Consider the following 24470-nt stretch of genomic DNA (forward strand, 5'->3'; position numbering starts at 1 on the left):
CAGGATTTATATTCATGCCAACCAGACCTTTAGGCATTTGGACTCTTATTAAAGGTCACATTCTTCATGGCTGTTTTTAACAAAAGATGTTTTTCAGAAAACTTACTTGCAGGTATCTACATGCAAATCCCAGAATTGCTTAAATTAGAGGGATTTGGTAAGATTTTTCACTTTTTGTTTAAACAAAAACCCAAACACACAAACTGCCAGTGAAGGATATCCTTTTATTGGTACACTCACTGAATTAAAGTGAGATGTAATTGTTGAATTGACATTAGCAAACCAGGTTTGTGTTCATTTCATATAGGTTCTTTACAGATAAACTCTGCAGTTATGGGGAGCGGGGAAGAGATTGAGCAATTTAAAAGTTCAGCTTTTTCGTTGTATGATCACTGGGTATCTTGTATAAGGAAGGGAAAGTTGTATAGGATGTTCAGATACTACTTGTTTTAAGAGGTTTCAGAGTAGCAGCCATGTTAGTCTGTATTCGCAAAAAGAAAAGGAGTACTTGTGGCACCTTAGAGACTAACCAATTTATTTGAGCTTAAGCTTTCGTGAGCTACAGCTCACTTCATCGGATGCATCCGATGAAGTGAGCTGTAGCTCACGAAAGCTCATGCTCAAATTGGTTAGTCTCTAAGGTGCCACAAGTACTCCTTTTCTTTTTACTTGTTTTAAGTTAGACTAATATACCAAATTTTACCAGAGCACCCTGTTATCTATAATTGTGTGAAGAACATGTTGAAAAGTTAATTTAATAATAATAATAGCAGTAATAATACTGAAGACTGTCAAATATAAGTGTTCTTAAGTGTTCTCAATTTAACATTGTTTAAGTTAAAAATACTTATCATTTCCCTCTTTAAACTGAAATATATTTTGCACTTAATGTTTTCTGCCTGAGGATAACAAACCTAGCCCCCAATCCTGTAATGATAGGTGTTGATTGACCTCTGACCTAAAGCGAATCCCCACGGATTTCTGTGGAGCTTCATGCAGATAAAAAAGGTCCACCTCCAATGTCTTCATGAAGAATCGGGGTTGAGCCTTTCAATGCCCCTTTGAGGCAGTTAAGCCTTGCTAGTTTTACAGTTAAGGAAACTGAGGCCCAAAGTAAGTGCTTAGTCACACATGGTGCAAGTGGCAGAACTTAATAGAATCCCCCTCTCCTCATTGCCAGTCATTACTTCAAGCCTATCTTTGCGTATGAATCTGGGTAGCGACACATGTCGAGGTTTCTTGTCAGCCATTCCTTCCAGTGGTAGGAAGTTAAAATATTATTTAAAACCCTACAAATATTGATTCTGTTTGTATTATATCAGAGTGAAAAGATACCAAGTGTTGAGGAATTGCAAACAAATGAAGGTGATGTGTGTAGATTTTAAGCAGGCATGTGACAGAAGAAATGAGGCTACATGTTAGAATAAACAGTGCCTGACTGCCCACAAAATTATTCCCAGGTAAAGAGTTTTGTGCGTTGATTAAAGGGAGAAATATAGTGTGAAATAATAAGAGGGTTGCCTTTGGCTGTAATTGGTTACTCTGTTCCATTTCATTAACTTCAAGTTCAGAATAAGGCAATGAAATTAGACATTGATTATCTGTGATGTACAGATAAGCTACAACATGGATTCTGAACTTGGTGGTTGCAAACAGGTCTGGGGGATTCTAACCATTCTCCTTTTACTTTTATGGCTAGATGGCAAAGAGGTCCTAAAGCATTTTTGGTTGTTAACATGTTGAGAACCCCTTGGCGAGGAAATACTATTGTTGTGAGGCTTCTATCTGTCTAAACTAGAGCGCACTTCAGGCTCCCAGATCCAAGATTATATCTTGAACATATGGTGAAATCCAGAAAAATAAAAAGTGACAAAGGAAATGGACCAAGGTGAAGGAGAGACTATTGTAAAGTTTTTAGAATACCGTCCTGGAATTCTGACTTGTGTTCTTCCAATTCACTTGATGTGACTCTTGGAAAGTTAACCTCTGTGCCGCAGTTCAGACCTCTGTAAAACAGAGCATTACTAACTTTACAAAATACTTTGAGAGCCTCTGCTGAATGATGCTAGAAATGTGAAGTGGTGGTAGTAATAATGAAATTAAATGAGATTGCGTAGCGCTGTGAAGTTTGATACATGATGTGGAATAATAGATAGAAAAACTGTTCTAGTAGAAGTAATTGGAGAATATGAAAGCCACTCTGAAGAAGGTACATTATGAAATGTCTTCAGTATAGTGCAGTGTAACCTTAAGGAAAGTGTTCAGGCAAGGACTAGAAAATTGAGCTTTGTGGCGTAAATGGTGCTGATGAGAAGACTCACTTGGAGAATGAAATTATCATCCCAGCAGAAAGTGAGATTAGGCAAGCACATGCATGACTGAGGGTTTCTAAAGCTGAAATGTGAAGGGACCAAGTTCAGATAAAGGAACCAATGTTCTGCAGATGCTATGGGAAGGTCAGTTATTTGGCAACTGCAGAAACTTGACATAGCCTGTGGAGGGAACTATCTCAATTTATCTACTTCAGTACTTTACGAACATATCATAGTTAGGACACTATATTAGGGGGGCGACTAAGGCTGCCCTCTTGTGCTAGGTCCTGTTGTGATGCTCCCTGGGGATACCCAGGGTTGTGAGGTATCCCGCAACTTCCTCCCCTTAGCATCAGGGAGCTTTGTCCATCCCTGCCAGGTGACTGCTGACACCCCGAGTCACAGGCAACACAAGCGCTTTCCTCTCAGCCCAGGTGTGCACCATTGTCCCTCTGCAACCTGACGCATTCCAGCCCCAGCTTCTCTGACCATCCCCCTGGAGTGTGAAGACTGTACCCACTGGACACTCGTAGAATTACCAGACCTGCCGTTCCCAAAGGAGCGGTTACGCCACAGCTTACTGGTTACACCTGAGGTTCTAGCTCTGCTTGACACAGAGCACTTAGATTTGTTTGTTCCGTAAACATATTTTTGTTTTCATCATAAAGAATAGATATTTAAACTATAGCAAACAGGATTAATGGAAACAAAGGTTATATACAAAATCAAATCATAACACATTCTAGCACATAAGCTTAGCTAACGAGATGCACTCTTGTCCAATGATGCACTGCTTCCCCCAACATCCTTCTCACAGCATTTTCCAACCAGGATGCCTGAGACCCTCTCTTCATGAGATCAAGCCCATTGGCAACTTGTCTCCCCAGATGGGGGATACCATGGCATCTTTCTTAGATGTGTCCAACCAGTCATTAGTTCTTCAGCTATGAAACAGGGATATTACTCCCTCCCCCATTTTTTTAACCTCTTCCTTTTAATTTTTCTTCCAAAGTCCCTGCAAGATCTTCATTGGCATTTGATGTAGAATGCTAATAAACTTCTGTGGTCACAGTGGTCAGCTGCAGAGATAAGTGTCTCCCACCTCCTGTCTGGAGAAGTAGGTCTCAAGGCATGCTACCTCTGGGTGACCTGTGTTTAACTACAAGGCCTTAAGAACATAATTTCCACTGTGTGTGTCTGTGTGTGCTCACATCTCCTTACATATTACCCACCCATAGATTTCGCAGAGATGATGACCACCAGTGTATGACACCTGATTTCAGTGAAAATGTTACAAGACCCTTTTTGGTGACTTTGAATGTAAATACCAGACTTGGAGGGTCCCTGTAATACTTATGCACCCCTGTGCTGTCTGCCAGGTGGCATCAAAAGATCCTTGGGTCACAACCGTACAAACACCCAGCAAGTTATGGTTTCTGACCCAAAGAGCTTGTGGATATCTAAAATCAGGAACAGAGAAGGGAGTGTGAGGAACATGAATTTATATAGACCAGAGTATACAGTTAAATTGGGTGGCTTTATAAAAGGTGATGGAAACATTTAATGTGTTTCTCTTAAAACTCTTCAAGACATTCCCTGCATCTTTGCACAAATAATTTTGTTCTTTAGCAACTTCTAAACCTTTTCCAAAACACAATGTCCTTTTAGAAACGTAATATGCACAACAGCACGTGTCATTGCAAATGAGGTCCAACAAGAGTTTTATGCAGTAAAATAACTATTTTTGTACCGGTTTTACTTCAGTTTATGGGTTCATTTTATCTGCAGTACTGTGCCCCGGCACCTAGCTTTGCTTCACTCCACTTGTGACTTTCCTGAGAATGTGCTACCATTATCTTGCAGATAGTAAGCCCTCCACAGCACTGATTGTACAGTGCCCAGTCCAGTGGGGTCACAGTCCTAATTGGGACCTTTGTGCACTACCATTATACTCCTGTTTATTAACAACAAAGGTACAATTGAAATAAGTTTTCTGAGAGCAGCATATAGAGCTGCTGCTAGTTTGACATGGTTACCTGACCCCTAAACCTCCTATAAAAACAGCACACCTAGCAACATGTGCTCCTGACCTCCTACCACATCTCTGTGTATGAGTGCCCACCCATTTACATGAGAGTCAATGGAAAGGATGATTTCCAGCCAAGACTGTGGAGTTGAGGCTAAGGATTTATCTATACAGAAAGTTGTCTATTTCTCATTCTCTCACACACAATGGTTGCAGAACATGAGTCTGTGTAGCCTAAAACCACATTCTGGATTTAAGAAAAAAAAATTAACTTCTAGCCCTGAGTCTCTTCTCTGTTAACAGAGGCTGGTGGGATGGTGCTCTGATGTTGGAAGCAGCTTTCGCAGCAGCACCCAGAAAGCTGACAGCCATAGTCCTTACTGATTTTTTTTTTTTCTGTGTGGAGGGGCACTCTTCTCTTTGCTGCTCCCTAAGGCTTCAACTTGGGAGGTGGAGGATACTACAGAGAAATGGGCCACTCCTCCCCTGTAAGCCACATGCATCTTTTTGAACTGGAGAGAGATGAATGCTGGCAGCAGGAAATCAGTGGTTAGGAAGCAGGGAGCCTGTTGAGAGCTGTGTCATCACTGCAGGGTAAGGAGGCTGCCCCGGCAGCTGGTCAGGACACATTCATGGGAAAACCCTTCCCCCATGTAGCTCTTTAAAAGAAATTGTTGGCTGCCTACAGCAGTTCCAGTGTCATGGTGGCATCCAATTTCTTGCTACTCCCATCAGCATGGTTAGACTCTGTGGAGCCCTTCCACCCAATTCCTCTGTTTGCTCCCCACAAAAACAACAACAAAATAATATTGGCTTCCCAGTGGAGGGAGAATAGATCTCTTAGGAGAAGTCATAGCCTGGGACTTGAGATCTAAGTACTGGTGCTGTTCAAATGTATGCTGCCCCACAAGCTGTCAGAGTAGTGGCCAGGCCCATGACTCAAGTGAGGAAATGGTTGGAGAAAAGTGAAAATGAGTCTAATTATGTTTTTGTCTCAAATCCAGTTAGTATCTAAAACTAAAAATGTTACATTTGGGAACTTTGAACTCCCTGCTAAATTGTCATGTTATTAATGTCATTGTTTTTATAAATTCTGCTTGTGCAAACCTCCGTATATTATCCTCAGTTTTATAGCATTTTCTGTTGATAGTGACGCTAATTTTTACTTGCTCATCTTAAAGTGGGAGTATATTAAATAATCCTCGTTTGTTACAGTATCCAGTGTTAAAATCTGAAAGGAAGGACAACTAGAATGGTGAACAAAAATGGCCTTAAATTCTGTCAACTTTCATTATATTTTCATATTTCATATTTTTGTATATTTCTATTTGATAGATTTCATAGCCATAAGGGACAGTCGTGATCATATTATCTCACCTCCTGTATAACACAGGCAATAGAACTTCCCCAAAGTAATTCCTAGCGCACGTTGTTTAGAAAAAACATCCAAGCTTGATTTAAACATTGCCAGTTCACTGCCAACCTGGGTAAATTGCTCCAGTGTTTAAAATTTGCATCTTATTTCCAGTCTGATTTGCCTTGCTTCAACCTCCAGCCTTCAAATCGTATTATACCTTCCTCTGCTAGATTGAAGAGCCCGTTATTAACTATTTGTTCCCTGTGTAGGTACTAATGAACCTTCTCTTTGTTAAGTTAAATAGATGGAGCTCTTCAAATATATCACTAAGGCATGTTTTCTAACCCTTTAATCATTCTCATGGCATTTCTCTGAACATTTTCCAATTTATCAACGTCCTCCTTGAACTATGGACATGAGAAGTGGATGCAGTACTCTAACAGTGGTCACGTGTGTGCCAAATACAGAGGTAAAATAACCTCTCCACTCCTCCTCAAGATTCCCCAGTTTGTATATCCCAGGAATTCATGTTCAGCTGATTATCCACCATGACCCCCAAATCTTTTTTAGAATCATTGCTTTCCAGGATAGTTTCCCTCATTCTGTAAGTATGGCCCACATTCTTTGTTCCTAGACAAATACTTGTAATATTTAGCCCTATTAAAACACATATTGTTTGCTTGTGCCCAGTTTACCAAGTGATCCAGATCACTCTGAATCAGTGACCTTCCTCTTCATGATTTACCTCTCTCTCTCTCTCTCTCTCAATTTCTGCAAACTTTATTAGTGATTTTGTTTTCGTTCAGGTCATTTGATAAAAATTTTAAATAGCGTAGGACTGAGAACTTATTCCTGTAGGACCTCACGGTAAACACACTTGTTCTGTGATACCCTGATTACAAATACTTTTGGAAACCTATCAGTTGGGCAGTTTTTAATCCATTTATTCTCTGCCGTGTTAATTTTATACCATTCTAGTTTTTTATTTAAATATTGTGGGGTACCAAGTCAAACATCTTACCCTAAGTCCAAGTATATTACGCCAACGCTATTTCCTTTATCAACCATACTTGTAATTTCCTTTTTTTTTTTTAAAAAAAAAAAGTTTAGTTTGACAGGATCTATTTTCCAGAAATATGTTGATTGGCATTAATTAATTACCCTCCTTTTATTGTTCATTAATCAAGTCCCATATCAGCTGCTTCATTATTTTGCCTGTGACTTATGTCAGACTGACTGGCCTTTTTTTACCTGGATCATTCTGTTTACCCGTGTTAAAAATTGGGTTAAGAATAGCTTTCTTCCAGTCTTCTGGAACTTTCCCAGTCTCCTAAGATTTATTGAAAATCAACATTAGCAGTCAATCATGTTCCTGAGCCAGGTCTTCTAAAACTCTTGGCTTCCAGCAGATCTGTTCCTGGGTCTGCAGAAGCCACAGTGGGAGGTGCTACGTATACCCTGTAATGCTGGGGCTGATTGAAACTCTTGAGTGTAAAACAGTTCTAGGTATGCATGTTCAATCTTTCATGCAGTCATCTTTCTTAATAAAAATAGCACCTGTATCGCACATATTAAATACCTCTAGTCCGGAAGCCATAAAGAAAATGAGGTTCCTAAGCAAATTAATGTAGTGGCCCTATGAAGTCACAGTATGAAATATTGAAGAAATGTTTGGAGCAGGTTTTTTGTTTGTTTCTCTTGTCTAAGGAGGCTCTTTGTCCAATTTTGAAGGTATAAAGCAGGGGCGGGCCAACTTTTTGGCATGAGGGCCACATTGGGTTTCTGAAATTATATGGAGGGCCCGGTAAGAGGGACTGCGCCTCCCCAAACAGCCAGGCGTGGCCCGGAGCCCATCCCCTATCCAACCCCCTCCGCCTCTGACCCCAATGGCCTCCCTGGGACTCCTGTCCCATCCAACTTCCCTGTCCCCTAATGCGTTCCTGCCCCCTCCACCCCTCCCTGTCCCCTGACCGTCTCCAGAGCCCCTGACTGCCCCCCGCTGCCGCATCCAACCCCTCTGTTCCCCACCCTCTGACCGCCCTGCCCCCTTACCGCACTGCCTGGAGCATCAGTGGCTGGTGCTGCTACAGCCGCTCCTCCCAGAGCACCAGGACAGGCAGCCATGCCACCTGGCTGGAGCCAGCCACACCACCGCGCAGCACAGAGCACCAGGTCAGGCCATGGCTCTGCAGCTGCGCTGCCCTGCAAGAGCCCGCAGCCCCGCCGCCCAGAGCATTGCACCAGCGGCGCAGCGAGCTGAGGCTGCGGGGGAAGGGGATCAGCAGGGGGAGGGGCCGGGGGCTAGCCTCCTGGGCCAGGCAGGAGGGTCCCGGGGTCTGGATGTGGCCGTGGGCCGTAGTTTGGCTCCTGTCCTTTTTACCAGAGGTGGGCAAACTCCTGACATGGTACTATAATTCTTACCACTAACACTATTGTGTATAGTCTTGAAGCCATTCAATAACTCAGGGAATGTGAGCTGAATTTCACAAACCTATAGGTGGTTTTAAAGGATTTTAAAAAAAAAAAAAAAAGCCCCTTTCTGAAACAGGTTTATGGATTGTTCCTTCAGCTTCTAACAGGGATGAAAGGACGCTAAGTCAGCTGAGAGCATTAGTAACGAAAGTTCACACTGGCAGTGATGTAATAACCTTTATATGTATTTTTCTTACAAAAAATGACTAATACAGTGTTTATGAAAGATTAGAGTTATAAAACCATGTTTAAGCTGCTTGATAGTCATTTTTAATTTTGCTATCCGTGTCAATTGGAGTATTTTTTTTCTTTCAATAGTTTACAAAAATGAGTAAGACAAACGGATTATCAGAAGATATTATATGGAACTGTAAAATATTGCTCAAAGAGAGAGAGGTGGTTCTAAAACTCATGAACAAATGTGAAGACATTTCAAATAAATTGACAAAACAAGTTACCAGGATCACTGAAGATGGAGGATGTGGATGGAACATAGAGCAACCTTCCATTCTGAATCAAAGGTACATCTGAATACTACTGACATACAGAAAACATTGTTTGATACTATGTACAGGTGGAGGCAGAGATTTTCAAAAATGTGAGCCTGAAATCAGGTGTTCGAGACCATGTTTAGTCACCTAAATGAAGGGACTGATTTTTTTTCAAAATTGTTGAACATCCAGCAGGCCCCCTTCACTTAAATAGGAGCTGCTTCAGTTCCTACTTACCTCAGATGCCTGAATACAGTTGAGAGGCTAGGAACCTATTTTTGGACATCTGACCCAAAAGGATTTCCTTCGTGCTTTACAAGGTACATGCACTGGGCTCACGTAAATTTACAACAACAACAAAAAAATCTTTGTGGAAGGGACATAAAAGAAGGTAAAAATGTGAGTTTTTGCCATTCGTGCGTGAGGGAGACTTACACATGCATTAATTGGTAACCCCCAACTTTTTCATAAACTGGATAAAATAAGTTAATGGAATTACAGAAGTAAATAAGACAGCCTGCTGTGCATACTATGAACAAAAAGTTTTGTTGAAATGTTATTAGAGCCTCAGCAATGGCTTAGGGTTTGTGCGTTACAGGGTTGAAATGCGTAGATGCCCTGATGTTCAGAATCTGTCAGAATTGACTCAGCCCTTCAACTTTCCAAGGCAGATAAAAATAAGTTCTGTGCAGTTTGCTGTATGGCTCAGTTTTGAATGAGATCTTGCAACCTGAGGCCTCGATGCTACAAGCTGCTCTGCACAGCTTGATGCCTGAACCCACCAAGGTGCCCCTTTTGACCTCCGTGCTGCAGAGCAGCCCACCCATAGCGAGCAATTTTCAGGAATTGAGCGTAAGGTCTTGTGCACACTATGTGGTCACCAAAAATTCCCTGTGTAGTGTATAGTAATAACTGAGGAATACTGTTTACACCTCTGATTAAAAGAACAAATAGATATTTTGTTGAATTGTTTTTGTTTTTGGTGTTTAAATAAAAATAGAGTTGAGCTAACACTTTCCCAGTGTGTTCAAAGCTGAAAAATGGATGATCATTCTTGACTGCATACCCTACTTTTCTTCTGTATCTCCTGTTCAGTTTTTAATTGTTAAAATAAACTTTCTAAAGAGGGTCACTGTATGAGAGACTGCTAATAAGTTGTTCTGCTTTACCAGTAGCTGCAGCTGCATCACATTCTATAATAGAACTAAAATGGTTTTTCCATATCTTTAAGTAATTATTGCATGTCAATCAATGATAAAAAAGACAAAATATAAATGGCTAAAGGATAACCGTGTAGTTTCATTATTTTTAAATAATTATGAAAACGTATAAAGGATTCAAACAACTAAAAACAGTTTTTTAAACCTAAGTGACATTTGTTTTGTTTGTAATCATGAGCTGGGAGAGACGTTCACGACTCCTGAAAGTGAGTTCTTGGCTCCCAACTGGGCCTTGGGTGGAGTAAATGGTAGGAAACTCTACAATAAACTTTTAGGATGACCATTGTAAAAATTTATTACTTTCGTGGTGATCTTTCATATAGAAGCAATCAGAAGGAGCTAAAATTGTAAACTATTCTGTTTTTTCAGTATGGAGCTCAAGCCATATCAGAAGATAGGTTTGAACTGGCTAGCACTACTGCATAAACATGGATTGAATGGTATTTTAGCTGATGAAATGGTAAGTAGAAAACTGAATATTTAGGAAATTTTAAACTGCTCATCTGACCTACTTTTGTCTAAATAGTTCATATAAAATGCTTAAATGATGTGTTCCATAACCACAAATTAGTAACTTTACCAGTGGAAAATCACTTTAAAACTGTTGCTTTGAATTTTTTTCCTTTTCTTAAATTAATTGTGAGTTACTGTAGCAGTAACTAGTGAACTATTACTCACAATCTCACAATAAAAAGTCTTTAAATATCCTGATGGCTATACCATTAATATCTATTGTAAGTCAGAAGTAGAAATGAGATTGAGAATTTCATTCATACTGTATTGTAAAATTAATTTTAATTTGGAAACCACAAGTTCCTTTGTTTTGCACAGAGTTACTCAAATTGCAATATCCCTTTAAGAGAGAAGGGCTTGAATTTCATAGCCTTGGATAATTGGGGATCAGATGATGGTTTTGGGTAGTGGAAGCCACTCGCATAGCAAAAAGCTTGCTTGAACAAGTGGATGTTTCTCACTGCAGTAACATCAGACATTTCAGGTGTCTAGCACCATTTTAACCCATAATTTAACCCATAAAATTTTTCAAATTCTCTTCACCACTTCTAAAACTGCTAGAAGATTGTGAGAAAAGTAGAATAGCAGAGACCCTCCCCTCCTTCCCCTGCCTTTCCCCCCCACAGTGTTTGGCTGTTTGGCTGTCAGCTGTGAATTCCCTTCTCCCTGTGTGTCTGGTTGGGTTTGAAATGGTTTGTGAGAGAAGGTTATGCATTTCTGGGTTCTTAAGCGGCTGTCACTTGTAATTCTGACCCTCGGTTACATTTACAAGTGATATGATTGGTGCTATTGGTGTGGATATTTAATTGGGACTCGAATAATGTTCCTTGATTTCCAAGTACTTCACTCTACACTTGACATTAATCCTACTACTACCCTGTGTGTGGGGTAGATAAGTATTCAGTATTTTAAATAGAAAACACAAAAAGACAGTACAGTAAAAGTTGCTTGAAGCCTACTCCTATTGCAAAGAGCTTTCTACTAAATTTCTCTTCAGAATCCTAGTTTCTCTCACTCTCTTGTCGTAAATACCTGGAATACGCTTTACAAAGATGGCCCTTTTTATAAAGGGCCCTCAAAGGAATGCTCTGGATTTCAAATAATGGTCTGCACATCAATACCACAGGCTGTGGGAAGACGAGTCAAAAGTTGCGGGGAGAGGGGAAATAGATTAAAATTTAAACTAAAATGAGAACATTACAAATGGATTATAAGAATAAATGAAAAGACAGATTAATCTGTAATGAGGGAGGGTTAAGAGGAAGAGAGTCATTAAATGATTTGAGGATGATTATTCTCATATTCAGGTGAGTCAAAGGAAGTATATTGTCTAAAATATAGCTGATAAACACTAATATTTTTTATTTTTGTTACACCTTTCCACTGACTATGTGTAAACACTTGAGAAATATCAACTCATTCGTCCCAACTATTCTTACTTTTACAATGACTATATTAATTTTAGTTTAAACTGTTAATGTTTCTTCCTAGGGTTTAGGAAAAACGATACAAGCTATTGCATTCCTGGCATACCTCTACCAAGAGGGTGATAAAGGTCCTCATTTGATTGTTGTGCCAGCTTCAACTTTAGGTAAGTTAAGGATTTCGCAAGTATTTGTAATGAAATAAAACCATCCTGATTCACGAATAAAAAGATTATGCAGATGGAAGTTTTAAGATCACACCTTTTATATATACATTTTTACTTGAGAGGAAAGTTGGTGATGTAATTTCTTTATGCTAATGTTGAGTTTTCTAAGGGTATATTTACACTGCAATTAGATACCCATGGCTGGCTCATGCTAGCTGAGTCAGGCTTGCTGGGCTTGAGCTGCAGGGATGTTTAATTGCAGTGCAGACTTTCTAGATCAGGCAGCCCAAGCTCTAGGACCCTCCCACCTCGCAGGCTCCTAGAGTCCGGGTTCCAGACCAAGCCTGAATGCCTACACTGCAAACCAGCCCCGCATCCCGAGCTCAAGTCAGTTGCTGTGGGCCTGCCGTGGGTGTCTAACTGCAGTAGAGATATGCCCTCGGTGGCTGAAACTAAAGCTGTTAAACTGAGTTGAAGCCATAGCCTATATTGATATTGAATTTTTTTTAAGACACTTGCATTGAAATTACAGGTTGTAAGTAGGTACAAAAGTGATGATTAAAAAAGAAAATTATGTATGTTTTACAAAATGCAGCTACAATTTTAATGCAGTGCTCGTGTGTTAATTTTACTCTAACTTTGGTAGATTCTGGTCACTTTACACAGAATAAGACTGATGTAATTGGTGGTTTATTTCTCTACCAAGGTCACTTAACTTAAGGGTAGATTTCATTTTTTTTTTAAAATAGTACTGGACCCCTTTTGCACCACAGAATCCCTCGCAAAGGTGTACTAGATCCCTAAAAATGACTGGCTCTGTGCAGAGCTATCAATCTTTCTTTTTCATGATTATTAAACTTGCTCGCGATTTTCCTCCTTTTTTTAAAGAACATAAAATTTCTATAACTGTAAAACAATTTTGTGGAATTTTTTAACAACTTGTTTGCTTTGATGACCCATAGGCAGGATTTATCATTGGATAACTTCCTAGCTGATGTTTAAATAGAATAGTTTATAACTTCCAGGTTTTAAAGTGCCTATTTTAATTTATGGTATTGTGCAGCTAAATAGCTTGTTTTTTTCACCAACAGAAATTGGCCAGTAAAAGATATTACCTCACCCAGCTTGTCTCTATTTTAATTTAGACCTTCTTGCTTGTCTAAAATAACTTCATTTAAATGTGCATTTTTACAGTTGAGTCCATTTATTCCAATAATTAAAAGGATATCTTTTCTTTACACCTGAAAGATGTACAGTGAAAAATCTTCTTTCTTGGATTTTTTTAAGTGATTTTTAAAGACTTGTGAAAGGTGCCGAATTGATCGCTCTAGAGATTGTAGTCCTTAGCCAAAAAACAGGTACAGTATAGGGAGGGCAAAGGCAAGGTATCTATAGCTGTGTTGTCAAGATGCCTCCATCCTGTCCCAAAGGTCCCTTTTAGGAGGCCATAGGCATCTGTCCATTGAGACCAACCCATGTGTCACATAAAACCACCGATGTCAGTTTGACTCAGTAAGACTGTTGGCAACAACTTTTGATCATTATCTGCCTGGACTTGAATGTAGATGTGAAAGAATTTTGATCCCTTTTCCAATTCCCGCATCAAGTTTTGTTATGAGGCTCTTGTAAATAAAGGTCTCTAGAAATAAATTTTTTAGAGAAATAAATGTCCATTCAGCCCAGAGTCTGAGTATTCTGCCCCGGGAAGTTGAGTTTTAACTAATACTGTTTTATCTCAAACACGATGTTAATGAGCAGAAAAAAATAGAGTCCTCGTAAATTTATGTCTAAAAAGTGAGCTGTACAGGAATAATGAAAATCCTCTTTAAAGATGTTTCTTTTAATTTTGTAAAAAACCTGATCTTTTCTTAATCCTCAAGCTCCTATATATATTAGCTTCCAGTGAACGTGGGAAATATTTAGCATCTTTGTCAGCCATTTTTAACATTGTAAGATTTTATAACACAGAAATCATAAAACAATATCACATTTTTGCTTCAGCATAATTTCATTTGATTTTTAACTGATTTTTAGTCTAGTGTTGAAGAAGGCTAAAATGTGTTGCAAAGTGTATTAGTTTATATAAGATTCATATATTGCTTTCTAATAATCTTTTACAGATAACTGGATAAGAGAGGTTAATCTGTGGTGTCCTGCTCTTGATGTCCTTTTTTATTATGGTAAGAAATCTATTAGTCTTGAAAATACAGAAGCAAAAACATTAGTTTTAAGGCTAAGCTGATAATGTGGTAGGCTGCCTGTGCCACATAATAGAACATGAAATAGACATTGAACAGAATTTTCAGGCTAATAGTTTAAATACAGATAGTTAATGCACAGAAAATATTGTACTAATGTATCTATTTTTTTCTTCCTGTAGGATCCCAAGAGGATCGTAAGCAACTCAGAATTGACATTAATAATAAAGTTGTAAATTTCAATGTGATTGTGACCACGTAAGTACTGTAATTAAAAGAAACCAGTAAATGAAATAAAAACGTTGCTCTACTGACCTCTAGTGGTATTGAGCATCATCAACTTCTTGAATATAGACTCATATTTCAGCTCTCAAACAAGGAGTTTGAGTCAGCAGAAAGTACTGTCAGTTGATTTTTTTCAGTCTTACTGTTCAGATGGCCATTGTCAAAGCTTAACACCTTTTTTGTGGTAGAGATGTAAAACCACTCTGACCCACAGCATGGTACTGGTAGAAGCTTCTACTGCTTTCTCTGCCTTCAGGCAAGACAGAAGGAAGAATTTAGAATACAACCAAGAGCACTAGGAGCTACACAAAGAATGCCACCATCACTGGTAGCTCAAGATAGGTGGAAGAAGCTCACAAACTTGGACTATTGTGATACTGGATATCAACATCATGTAGCGGGGATGGCCAAACTTTTTGGCCTGAGGGCCACATCGGGGTGCGAAACTGTATGGAGGGCTGTGGGGGAAGGAAGCTCACGTTCCTCTGTAATTTGCCAGTACCAAGTTATGTTCTGTAACAAATGGAAAAAAGGCAACTGTACCCGAAAGTCACCAGTATTATTGTGTCCCAAAGTCCTTCCTGTGCCCCTTGCAAATACACAGGGACAGATACTCAAAATTTGCAAAATGCAAACATAACTTGCTTTGGTCTTTACATCATTTATCCCATCTCTATAAAAAAAATATTGAGGCTTATGTGTCTGTCCTCATTTGTGGCTCTCAAGTTCCTTCATTCTGCAGAAATGTGCCCCCAGATGGTTAAAATCAAACAAGAATGTGCCTTGCCTTCAATATTTTTGCACTAAATTTTCCATTAAATATTTTTTGATCTCAGGTTTTCTGCTTCTCTCTCTCTCTCTCTCTCTCTCTTTTTGGACAGGTTTCAGAGTAACAGCCGTGTTAGTCTGTATTCGCAAAAAGAAAAGGAGTACTTAAATTGGTTAGTCTCTAAGGTGCCACAAGTACTCCTTTTCTTTTTTTTTTTTTTTCTATTTTTTGTTTGATTCTGCCATTGACTTGACTTTATACTTTCAGATTTTTAGCTGGTTAGGTTTTCCTTTCCTTAAACTAAAGGGCCTTTCACTCCCATTATCCTTCATTCTCCCTTCTTCCTTTGTGACTGCTTTCCGGATTACTTCTTTCTGCTCCCACTTCCTCTTCCTCAGAAAGACACCTATCAGTCACTCACCTTAGGAACGAAGAGTTAAAGGTGAGGCCTGCTCACCAGATCTAAATTGGAGCTGGTTGATTGATGCAGGACAGAGGTTTTGGTGTCGGACAGGACCATGGGACCATCCCCTAACTAGATGGAGAAATGTGCAAATGCAGGACCAGTTGTCCCTTGTGCTGTTGGAGATGGGAAGGAGTCATTCAACCTGTTTGGAATTAGTTTAACTCCTAGAATCTGTGCCTAAGTTCACAGGCACACTGCACCTCTTTAAGTGCATGTTTAAAACTTAAACCTCTGCACATACTCAGTAATTTGTAAATATGCATAACTTGGTTCTCTCAAACAACTTTTTACGCCTTGAAACATTCTCAGTGAAGACTGAGTTTAAAACCTCAGAAATGTAATAGTCCTGTTTTTAAAAATGAGAGAAAACATTTAACAAAGTAACGTGAATTTTTTGAGTCAAGAAATCTGTGTATTGCACCCTCACAGAATTTTGATGGCCGTAAGGATTTTGCTCAGAATGTAGTAGACCGGGGGTGGGCAAACTTTTTGACCTGAGGGCCACATCTGGATATAGAAACTGTATGGCAGGCCATGAATGCTCACAAATTGGGGGTTGGGACCAAGGCGTTCAGAGGGCAGGATGGGCATGAGGGCTAAGGCTGGGGCAGGGGATGGAGGGGTGGGGAGGGGGGCTCAGGAGTGCAGGCTTCAGACGGCACTTACCGGAGGCAGCAGCAGCATGTTTCCCCTCCAGCTCTGGCACGGCCAGGCAGTTCTGTGCGCTGCCCCATCCGCAGACACCGCCCCTGCAGCTCCCAGAAGCAGCGGCATGCCACCGCGCCCTCCCCCCCCCCAGCTCCTATGCAGAGGCGCAATGCTGGGCAGCTCTGCATTCCGCCTTGTCCACAGCCGCCGCCCCTGCAGCTCCCATTGGCCACGGTTCCCGGCCAGTGGGAACTGTGGGGGGTGGCACTTGGGGTGGGGGCTGCATCTGGCCCTGGTCCTGGCTGCCCATACACATAGGAGCCAGAGGGGGAACATGGCGCTACTTCCAGGAGCCTCACGGAAAGCCCCTGACTCCGCTTGCTGGCTGGAGCGTGGAGCGGGGCAAGTCCCTGACCCCGCTCCCTGGCGGGAGCTTGAGGGCCAAATTAAAAGGTCCGGACATGGCCCGCAGGCGGTAGTTTGCCCACCCCGTAGTAGATATTGAAGTTCTATATTGAGAATTGATTATGGAGAATATCAGCTTCTTTTTTGGTATTCTGTAATTGTCAACTCCAAACTGTTCTGGTTGGTCTCTTTCAAAGATACTGCTTATTGGGACATTATCATTTTGTTTAAATGTCTGTTATGTCATACTTTTAGGGCTTATAATTTAACTGAGTTTAAATTGCAGTATACCCTATGTTAATGGAGGTATTAAACAGTCACTTATTATATATTCCTCTGATAGGTATAACTCCGCAATTAGCAGTGCAGATGACCGTAGTCTGTTTCGCCGGCTGAAGCTTAATTATGCAATCTTTGATGAGGGTCACATGTTGAAGAACATGGGTTCTGTACGCTACCAGCACCTAATGACAATTAACGTAAGGGATTTTTTTTCAAGTAGTCCTACCCTCCATTTACTCGTGGGGGCGTGATGAAATTCTGGGCTGAAACAAGAAATAAAATCTTTAATATAAGGCGTTGTATGTTTCAAATTTAGGAACACGATTGCATGCAACTAAATGCCAGTCTGCATATAGAACTGGTTCCTACTTTGGTAACTGTAAATGGAGATATATTTCCCAACTAAATATAAAGCATCTTATTCTTACAGGATCTTTCTAAGGTAGTAGTTAAATTTTAGATTTTGCTTGATTTCAAAGTATTACTGAAATATAAATTGTCTAAGATGCAATGACCACCTGTAAGTAGTTCTCAAACTATAGAAAAGAGATTGTGCCAAAATGATAGGGTAGTTGGGTGTGTATGAAGGGTTTACTACTCTGGTTAATATAAATCATACAAATTATGACTTTGTAAGAGGTATGTTGCTGATGAGCTGTTTGTTAAACTCTTTGAAAACATGCCATGGTTTAAAGTTGGGGGAGGAAGAAACATGAGGATTTCAGGTTTCACTTTTCAACTACAATTGACTTGAACAGAAGAAAGGTATACAGCAAATCTCATGAGGTAAATTTCCAACTTAACCCTTTCAAAAAGTTCCAGTCTACCCAGCATTTCTTGTAGAAGAAGCAAAATGTGACTGTAAGACAGATCATCCATTCAGAAAACTTGAGGCATGTTACTAGGTTGGGCCATGGTGAAAATTTCCACGTGGCATGCTCTGCTTATTTTGTTAAGAAGCTAACATCACTGGAAACTAGTCTATTTGATGCATATTGTGGACATGAAATATATGGTTGGAAAAAGGGATAGAACTGAATGCTAAATTCCTGTCTTCTTTGACTTTTTCAGCACAAAAAGTTGCCTAAGCTATTCTTTAGAAGGGAAATGATGATTGCTCTGGTAGTCATGTTGTGTTGTTTTTGTGACTTTTTTCATGTTGGTCAAATAGGCAAAGAATCGTCTGCTGCTAACAGGAACTCCAGTTCAAAATAACCTGTTGGAATTAATGTCTCTGTTGAATTTTGTCATGCCACACATGTTCAGTGGTAGCACCAGTGAAATCCGGAGGATGTTCTCTTCAAAAACAGTAAGCAGTAAAAATACTTATTTCAAAAGCATACTTTCATTGCTGTAATACTCCTTTTTTATAAGGTTTGGTTTAGTTATTAACCTGTTACGGGACCTTGGTACACCCTTGAAAACATCACATCCAAACAGACTAAACCAAATGGGTGAGATTGTATTGTATCTCGGTGTCCCAAAACTCTTGTAAATTTTGGTTACATGAGACCAAAGGAGGGCACGTTTTCCCCTCTCTGGCTCCTGGGTGATTGCATGCTCCAACCTGAGAGACAAACTAAGTAATAATAATGGTATTAATAGAGTTGAGAGTTTTCACGTTATACAACTTTACATTTTTTCTCATATTTTTCTTAGAAAGCTGCTGAAGAACACAGTATATATGAAAAGGAGAGGATCGCTCATGCGAAGCAGATCATAAAGCCATTTATCTTGAGAAGAGTAAAGGATGAGGTAAATCTGTTTACTTGCAGCTATGCTAATGAATATGAAGTGATGTTGTAGCCGTATTGGTCCCAGGATATGGAAGACAGGTGGGTGAGGTATATCTTTATTGGACCAGCTTCTGTTGGTGGAGAGGACAAGCTTTCGAGCTTCAGAGAGCTTTTTGTCAGGTCACTCTGTGAAGCTTGAAAGCTTATCCCCACTCCATGAACAGAAGATGGTCCAATAAAAAATATTACCTCACCCAACTCATCTCCCTCAATGGATATGAAACATTTTTATTTTTGTAATGTAAAACATTGAGAACTCAATTTTAGGAAACGTAATAGCAGTGAAGGCATTGAAAATTCTTATAGTATATGCAAGAACCTGTAAGGGTTGGGTGCGATTTTCTTGAGCCTCTGTCCCATACCTTAGACCCAATCAGTCCACTTTTCTTCATCACCAGAAATCTACAACTCCTTCCCAGTCACCCCACCCCAAAAAAATGAGGCTTGAGCTACTTTTCTTCTTCCATGAGTTACTCTTCTATTCCTGTTAGAACTTTACTTTACTTTTTGCCCATACTGCTTCTGGTGCTTATTGTTTCCTGCCTCTTTCTGTTTACAGCATTGTAAGTGATTGTCCTGATGGCATCTCTGAGATTTGCTGTACTGTTAAGCTGTAGCCACCAAATGAGTGGCCTCACTTATCACAAAGTGCTATTTTGCTTCACAGTAACATCGTTTTAATCAAAAGATTAACTGCATGTATACGGTATAGCTGCAACTGTGGATTTAAAGTATCTTGGGGTCCTCAAGGCCTTTTTTGTTCTGTTTAAGAACCCAAAGACTATTAGAGTGCTTGGTTCTGTCCCTGATAGAAGTAGCTTGTCACTGGCCCCTTCCATCTAGAATTGCCTGCATGTAAGAATTGAACAAATTTTAACAGCATTAGCATTCTGAAGGGTAGAAATTTAATCCTTATAGAATCATAGAATATCAGGGTTGGAAGGGACCTCAGGAGGTCATCTAGTCCAATCCCCTGCTCAAAGCAGGACCAATCCCCAATTAAATCATCCCAGCCAGGGCTTTGTCAAGCCTGACCTTAAAAACTTCTAAGGAAGGAGATTCTACCACCTCCCTAGGTAACACGTTCCAGTGTTTCACCACCCTCCTAGTGAAAAAGTTTTTCCTAATATCCAACCTAAACCTCCCCCACTGCAACTTACCTTGCTGAGGTTTCTTCTTTCCCTGTTTGTTAATGTGCTCCCTTCACTGCTTAGTGTCATCTGTTAATAGTTAATCAATTATCAGGGGGTAGCCATGTTAGTCTGTGTCCACAAAAACAACAAGGAGTCTGGTGGCACCTTAAAGACTTCTAGCAACACCATCAGAGGACCCAACCACATCATCAGAGGCTCATTCACCTGTGCATCTACTAATGTTATATAGGCCATCATGTGCCAGCAGTGCCCCTCTGCCATATACGTTGGCCAAACCGGACAGTCCCTATGTAAAAGAATAAATGGACATCAGGAATGGTAACATACAAAAGCCAGTAGGAGAACACTTGAATCTTCCTGGACATTCTGTAACAGATTTGAAAGTAGCTGTACTTGAACAAAAACACTTCAGAACAGACTTCAAAGAGAAACAGCAGAACTAAAATTCATTTGCAAATTTAACACCATTAATTTGGGCTTGAATAGGGACTGGGAGTGGCTGGCTCATTACAAAAGCAGCTTTGCCTCTCCTGGAATTGACACCACCTCATCTGTTACTGGGAGTGGACTATATCCAGCTTGATCGAACGGGCCCTGTCAGCACTGGTTCTCCACTTGTGAGGTAACTCCCATACCTTCATGTGTCATTATATGATGTTTGCATCTGTAATTTTCACTCCATGCATCTGAGGAAGTGGTGTTTTACCCATGAGAGCTTATGCCCAAATAAATCTTAGTCTTTAAGGTTCCACCAGACTCCTTGTTGTTTTAGTTAATCAAGGAACCCTAAGCAGAGATTTGTCTGATAAGTAGGAAAATACTTTCCAAATATTTTTAAAAATAGTTCTTTAACTTTGCAGTCTATCCGAAGTCCACTTTGGTCAGTGAAAAGACTGAATGATTTTTAATGGTCTGGTATCAGGCCCCTAAAGAGTTGCTCTTAAATACACATTGTTGCAGTTCACCTTGTGGGCAATGCACAATTTCAAACCATTCATAGTAATGGTTATTCACTTGAAATGTTTATCTTGTCTCATCAGGTCCTTAAACAACTACCCCCAAAAAAAGATCTTATTGAGTTGTGTGATATGTCAGAGAAACAGGAACAGCTGTACTATGATCTCTTCAACAAACTAAAGAAATCTTTTGACAGCCAGGGTATGTGAGGGTCTGGTTGTTTTTCCCAAACTGTCTCTTAAATTGTACTAATTTTTGATTTGTGGAAACATCAAATGCTTATTAAAAATAAACATATTAGATTTTAGAAACCTCAAGTCATAGTTGCATAGATTAAATGTTTAATTTTTTTATTTCATTAAATCAAATGTGTGGAAATGATTGCAATATTTTTTTTGGCCATAGAGAAAAACTCAGAAATGGGCAATGTCATGATGCAGCTTAGAAAAATGGCAAATCATCCTCTCTTACACCGCCAGTATTACACAGCGGACAAACTGAAGATGATGTCAACGCTTATGCTCAAGGTAAGCTCATAGGATTCACAAACGTACTGTAACTTCTCTGCATTCTTCTTTTCAAGATCTCGAATGAAGATGTTTGGGTGCCAATCGCTTGATTAGAAGTACATATTTGTGAAACTTGATTTCATTAGATTTTTTCCAGTTGCATCTATCCAATGCCCAGATTGCAATGCAGGCATTTTAAAATTTGAAAATAAACTTCCAGATCAGCTCTAAGAAGACTTGCTTAGGAGAAGACATTTCTGGCCCCACATTAGACCACTTTTCGTCAGCCACCTCATTTTCTAAATTGACCCTTCTCCTTCATACATGAAAAGCTTGGGAGAACAGTTGGGTCTGCCAGCATTTCCTGAAGGTCACCAAATGCGGGCTGTGGAGAACCGAAGTGGGGAAAGCATATGTACATGAACTGTCCTTTTCCTAATTTGGCTTTGATTAACTCGCACTGTGTTTTGGATTAGATCTCTTTCTAAAACAAAAAAGTTAAGAACCCATCTGAAAATATAATAGGCTCCTGAATAAAAGTATAAATGTAACCAGTTTTTAATGTGCACGTGTCCGCTGCACCTGGAGCCAATGAGGGGGGACTCCAGATGGGTGGTGATGTAGTTTGTCTCTTCTCCACCACCCCCCAGTCTCCCCTTCCCATTTTTTAGCTATGGCTCTTTTCCTTTCCTCTTCGTGCCCAGGCATGACATCCCTCTACCCGCACTACGACCTGGGCAGGGCTTCCCATGTTTTCTACCACTCATCCAGGGATTGGACTCCCCAGGAAGGAGTATTTCTTAAGGGAAAAGATCTGACATAGGGATAAAAGGTTTGAGGGTGTGTGGTTGGTAGCTAGTGAAGTAAAAAGTCTCCCCAGTAGTTCTTCATAATTCAAGCTTCTGTAGAATCTTACCCCAGATGACAGACATCAATCCTCCACCCTCTCCCATAAACAGAACTTGCAGAGTTAATTTTGCATTAGACCCCTATGACCCAAATTAGTGTGTGCGCACAGGCCTAGTTTCTGGTGCTTTTGTTGTCTGCAAAAATATTGGATGCAACTGTAGTTGCGTAGTCTTACTGGCTCTTAAGGGAAGTATAAATATGCCTACAGTGGAATGCATTATATTCACTTTGTTACCTTTTTTACTTTTAGGAACCCACGCATTGTGATGCCAATCCTGACCTCATCTTCGAAGATATGTCTGTGATGACAGATTTTGAGCTGCATTTGCTTTGTAAACAGTATGCTAGTGTCAGTGACTTTAAGTTAGAGATGGATACCATTTTGGATTCCGGAAAATTTAGAACACTAGAGCGCATCCTCTCTGACCTTAAAGACAAGGTTTGTACTAAAAGAGTATTCTAGATTAAATGTCTTCTGCTGTTCACAACTTTGTTTACCACTGATTTACTGAATCCCTATTAACAAGCAGCTTTTACATGCTAACTGGATTTTTCTATAGAATATTACAGGATATCTTATGACTTTGTGGCACCTATTTGATAGAACTGTAGTGCTGTTCCGTGTCTCACATGCAGTTGATTTGATAGTGGAAATGGCAGTCCTGCAAAAGTGTTCAAACAAGTGTGTTTAGGGTTGCTCAGTGTTCAGTGCTAACAGTAATGAATCCTATTGCTTTTCTGAAAAAGCTGTTTTTTACCTTTTGTACTAATAAATGGGATTTGATATTCTAGTGTGTGTAAAACTGTGCAAAAATAATATTTAAAGTTTAGGGAAAACTAAATGTTTTTCCCTGTTGTCTCCAATAACTAGAATATTCATCCTGGGACACTACCATAGTCTCTGAAGGTATGTCTCCACAGCAACTGGGTGGTGTAATTCCTAGCATGGGTAGACATACTTGTGCTAGCTCCACTCGAGCTAACACACTAAATATAGCAGCGTGGCCATGGTGGCACGAGTGACAGGTTGGACTACCTGCCCAAGTATGTACCCATGTTGTTGGGTGGCATTGTACTCGGGCGGCTAGCTCAAGCCGCCACCTCTGCCATTGTGGTCACTCGGCTGTTTTTTGCATGTTGGCTCAAGCAGAGTTAGGAAGGAGGGGGCGAAGATGATGGTGGATTACAAAGACAAGATTATGATGTTCATTACTTTAGGCATTTGTACAGGTGCCTCAGACAGTAATGACCAGCAAGGCTACGTCTCTTGCCTGTTGCAAGGAAAACCATTGAAAAATAAATCTATTTTAGTAAAAGTATTACTTGTGGGGGGTTTTGTGTGTTTGCAGTTGCATCAATAAGAGATTTTACTGTATTTAACTGCTAGTGCCCAAATTACGTAAATGTTCAAATTTGGATGCCTAAAGTTAGTATTCTAAATATATGTTTTGGCACCTAAATAAAAGTGAACTGTTATTCTGGGATGCTAAACACCCCACCTCTGATTGAAAGTAGACCACTAAAATAAAAGTACCTAAATATGGATTTTGGTGGCTGATCTAGGCATCGAAGTTGGAAAATTTAGGCCCAAATGTAAAGTGCAAATAAGTGAGTTTCTAATAAAACATTTATGTAATTAATGTCTTCCCTATCTGACTTCTTTTCCTCCTTCCCCAGGGTGATAGAGTTGTATTGTTTAGCCAGTTTACTATGATGCTGGACATTTTAGAAGTTCTCCTAAAACAGCAACAGCACCGATATATTAGGCTGGATGGGAAGACACAGATTTCTGAAAGGTAAGTGAAACTTTCTTTGCATGAGGAGGGAGTAAGTTAATGCAGATGTGCCGTTGTTTTTCCCACAAAGTTGAGAATTTCAAGTGTAGATACTCACTACAGCAATGGGAGGGGTTCTCCCATCATGTAGTTAATCCACCTTCTCCTGAAGAGGTGGTAGCTAGATTGACGGAAAAGTTGTTCCGTCAGCCTAGCACTATCTACATGGGGGGGTTGTTTAACGAGGTTGCTCAGGGATGTTGATTTTTCACACCCCTGAGTGACATAGCTGGATTGACTTAACTTTTGAGTGTAGACCTCCCAGTCCCTCCACC

The 24470-nt window shown here is 40.0% G+C and overlaps 1 protein-coding gene across 7 annotated transcripts in view; it reads left to right on the forward strand.

The window, feature by feature from the left end:
• The window catches only part of SMARCAD1 (SNF2 related chromatin remodeling ATPase with DExD box 1), a 77926-nt gene that overhangs the window by 49632 nt on the left and 3824 nt on the right, over positions 1-24470 (forward strand). For all 7 annotated transcript variants that reach the window (XM_084626031.1, XM_084626029.1, XM_084626028.1 and 4 more), the window contains 12 exons: positions 8486-8688; positions 10248-10338; positions 11883-11982; positions 14103-14162; positions 14363-14438; positions 17097-17232; positions 18207-18344; positions 18695-18790; positions 21026-21143; positions 21348-21469; positions 22611-22799; positions 24038-24156. In XM_084626031.1, coding sequence (XP_084482157.1) covers positions 8486-8688; positions 10248-10338; positions 11883-11982; positions 14103-14162; positions 14363-14438; positions 17097-17232; positions 18207-18344; positions 18695-18790; positions 21026-21143; positions 21348-21469; positions 22611-22799; positions 24038-24156 — 1448 coding nt within the window. The remainder of the gene's footprint in view (positions 1-8485; positions 8689-10247; positions 10339-11882; positions 11983-14102; positions 14163-14362; positions 14439-17096; positions 17233-18206; positions 18345-18694; positions 18791-21025; positions 21144-21347; positions 21470-22610; positions 22800-24037; positions 24157-24470) is intronic.

The sequence above is a fragment of the Lepidochelys olivacea genome, assembly GCF_965140295.1.
Source record: "Lepidochelys olivacea isolate rLepOli2 genome assembly, chromosome: 4".
NCBI classification, from domain to species: domain Eukaryota; kingdom Metazoa; phylum Chordata; order Testudines; family Cheloniidae; genus Lepidochelys; species Lepidochelys olivacea.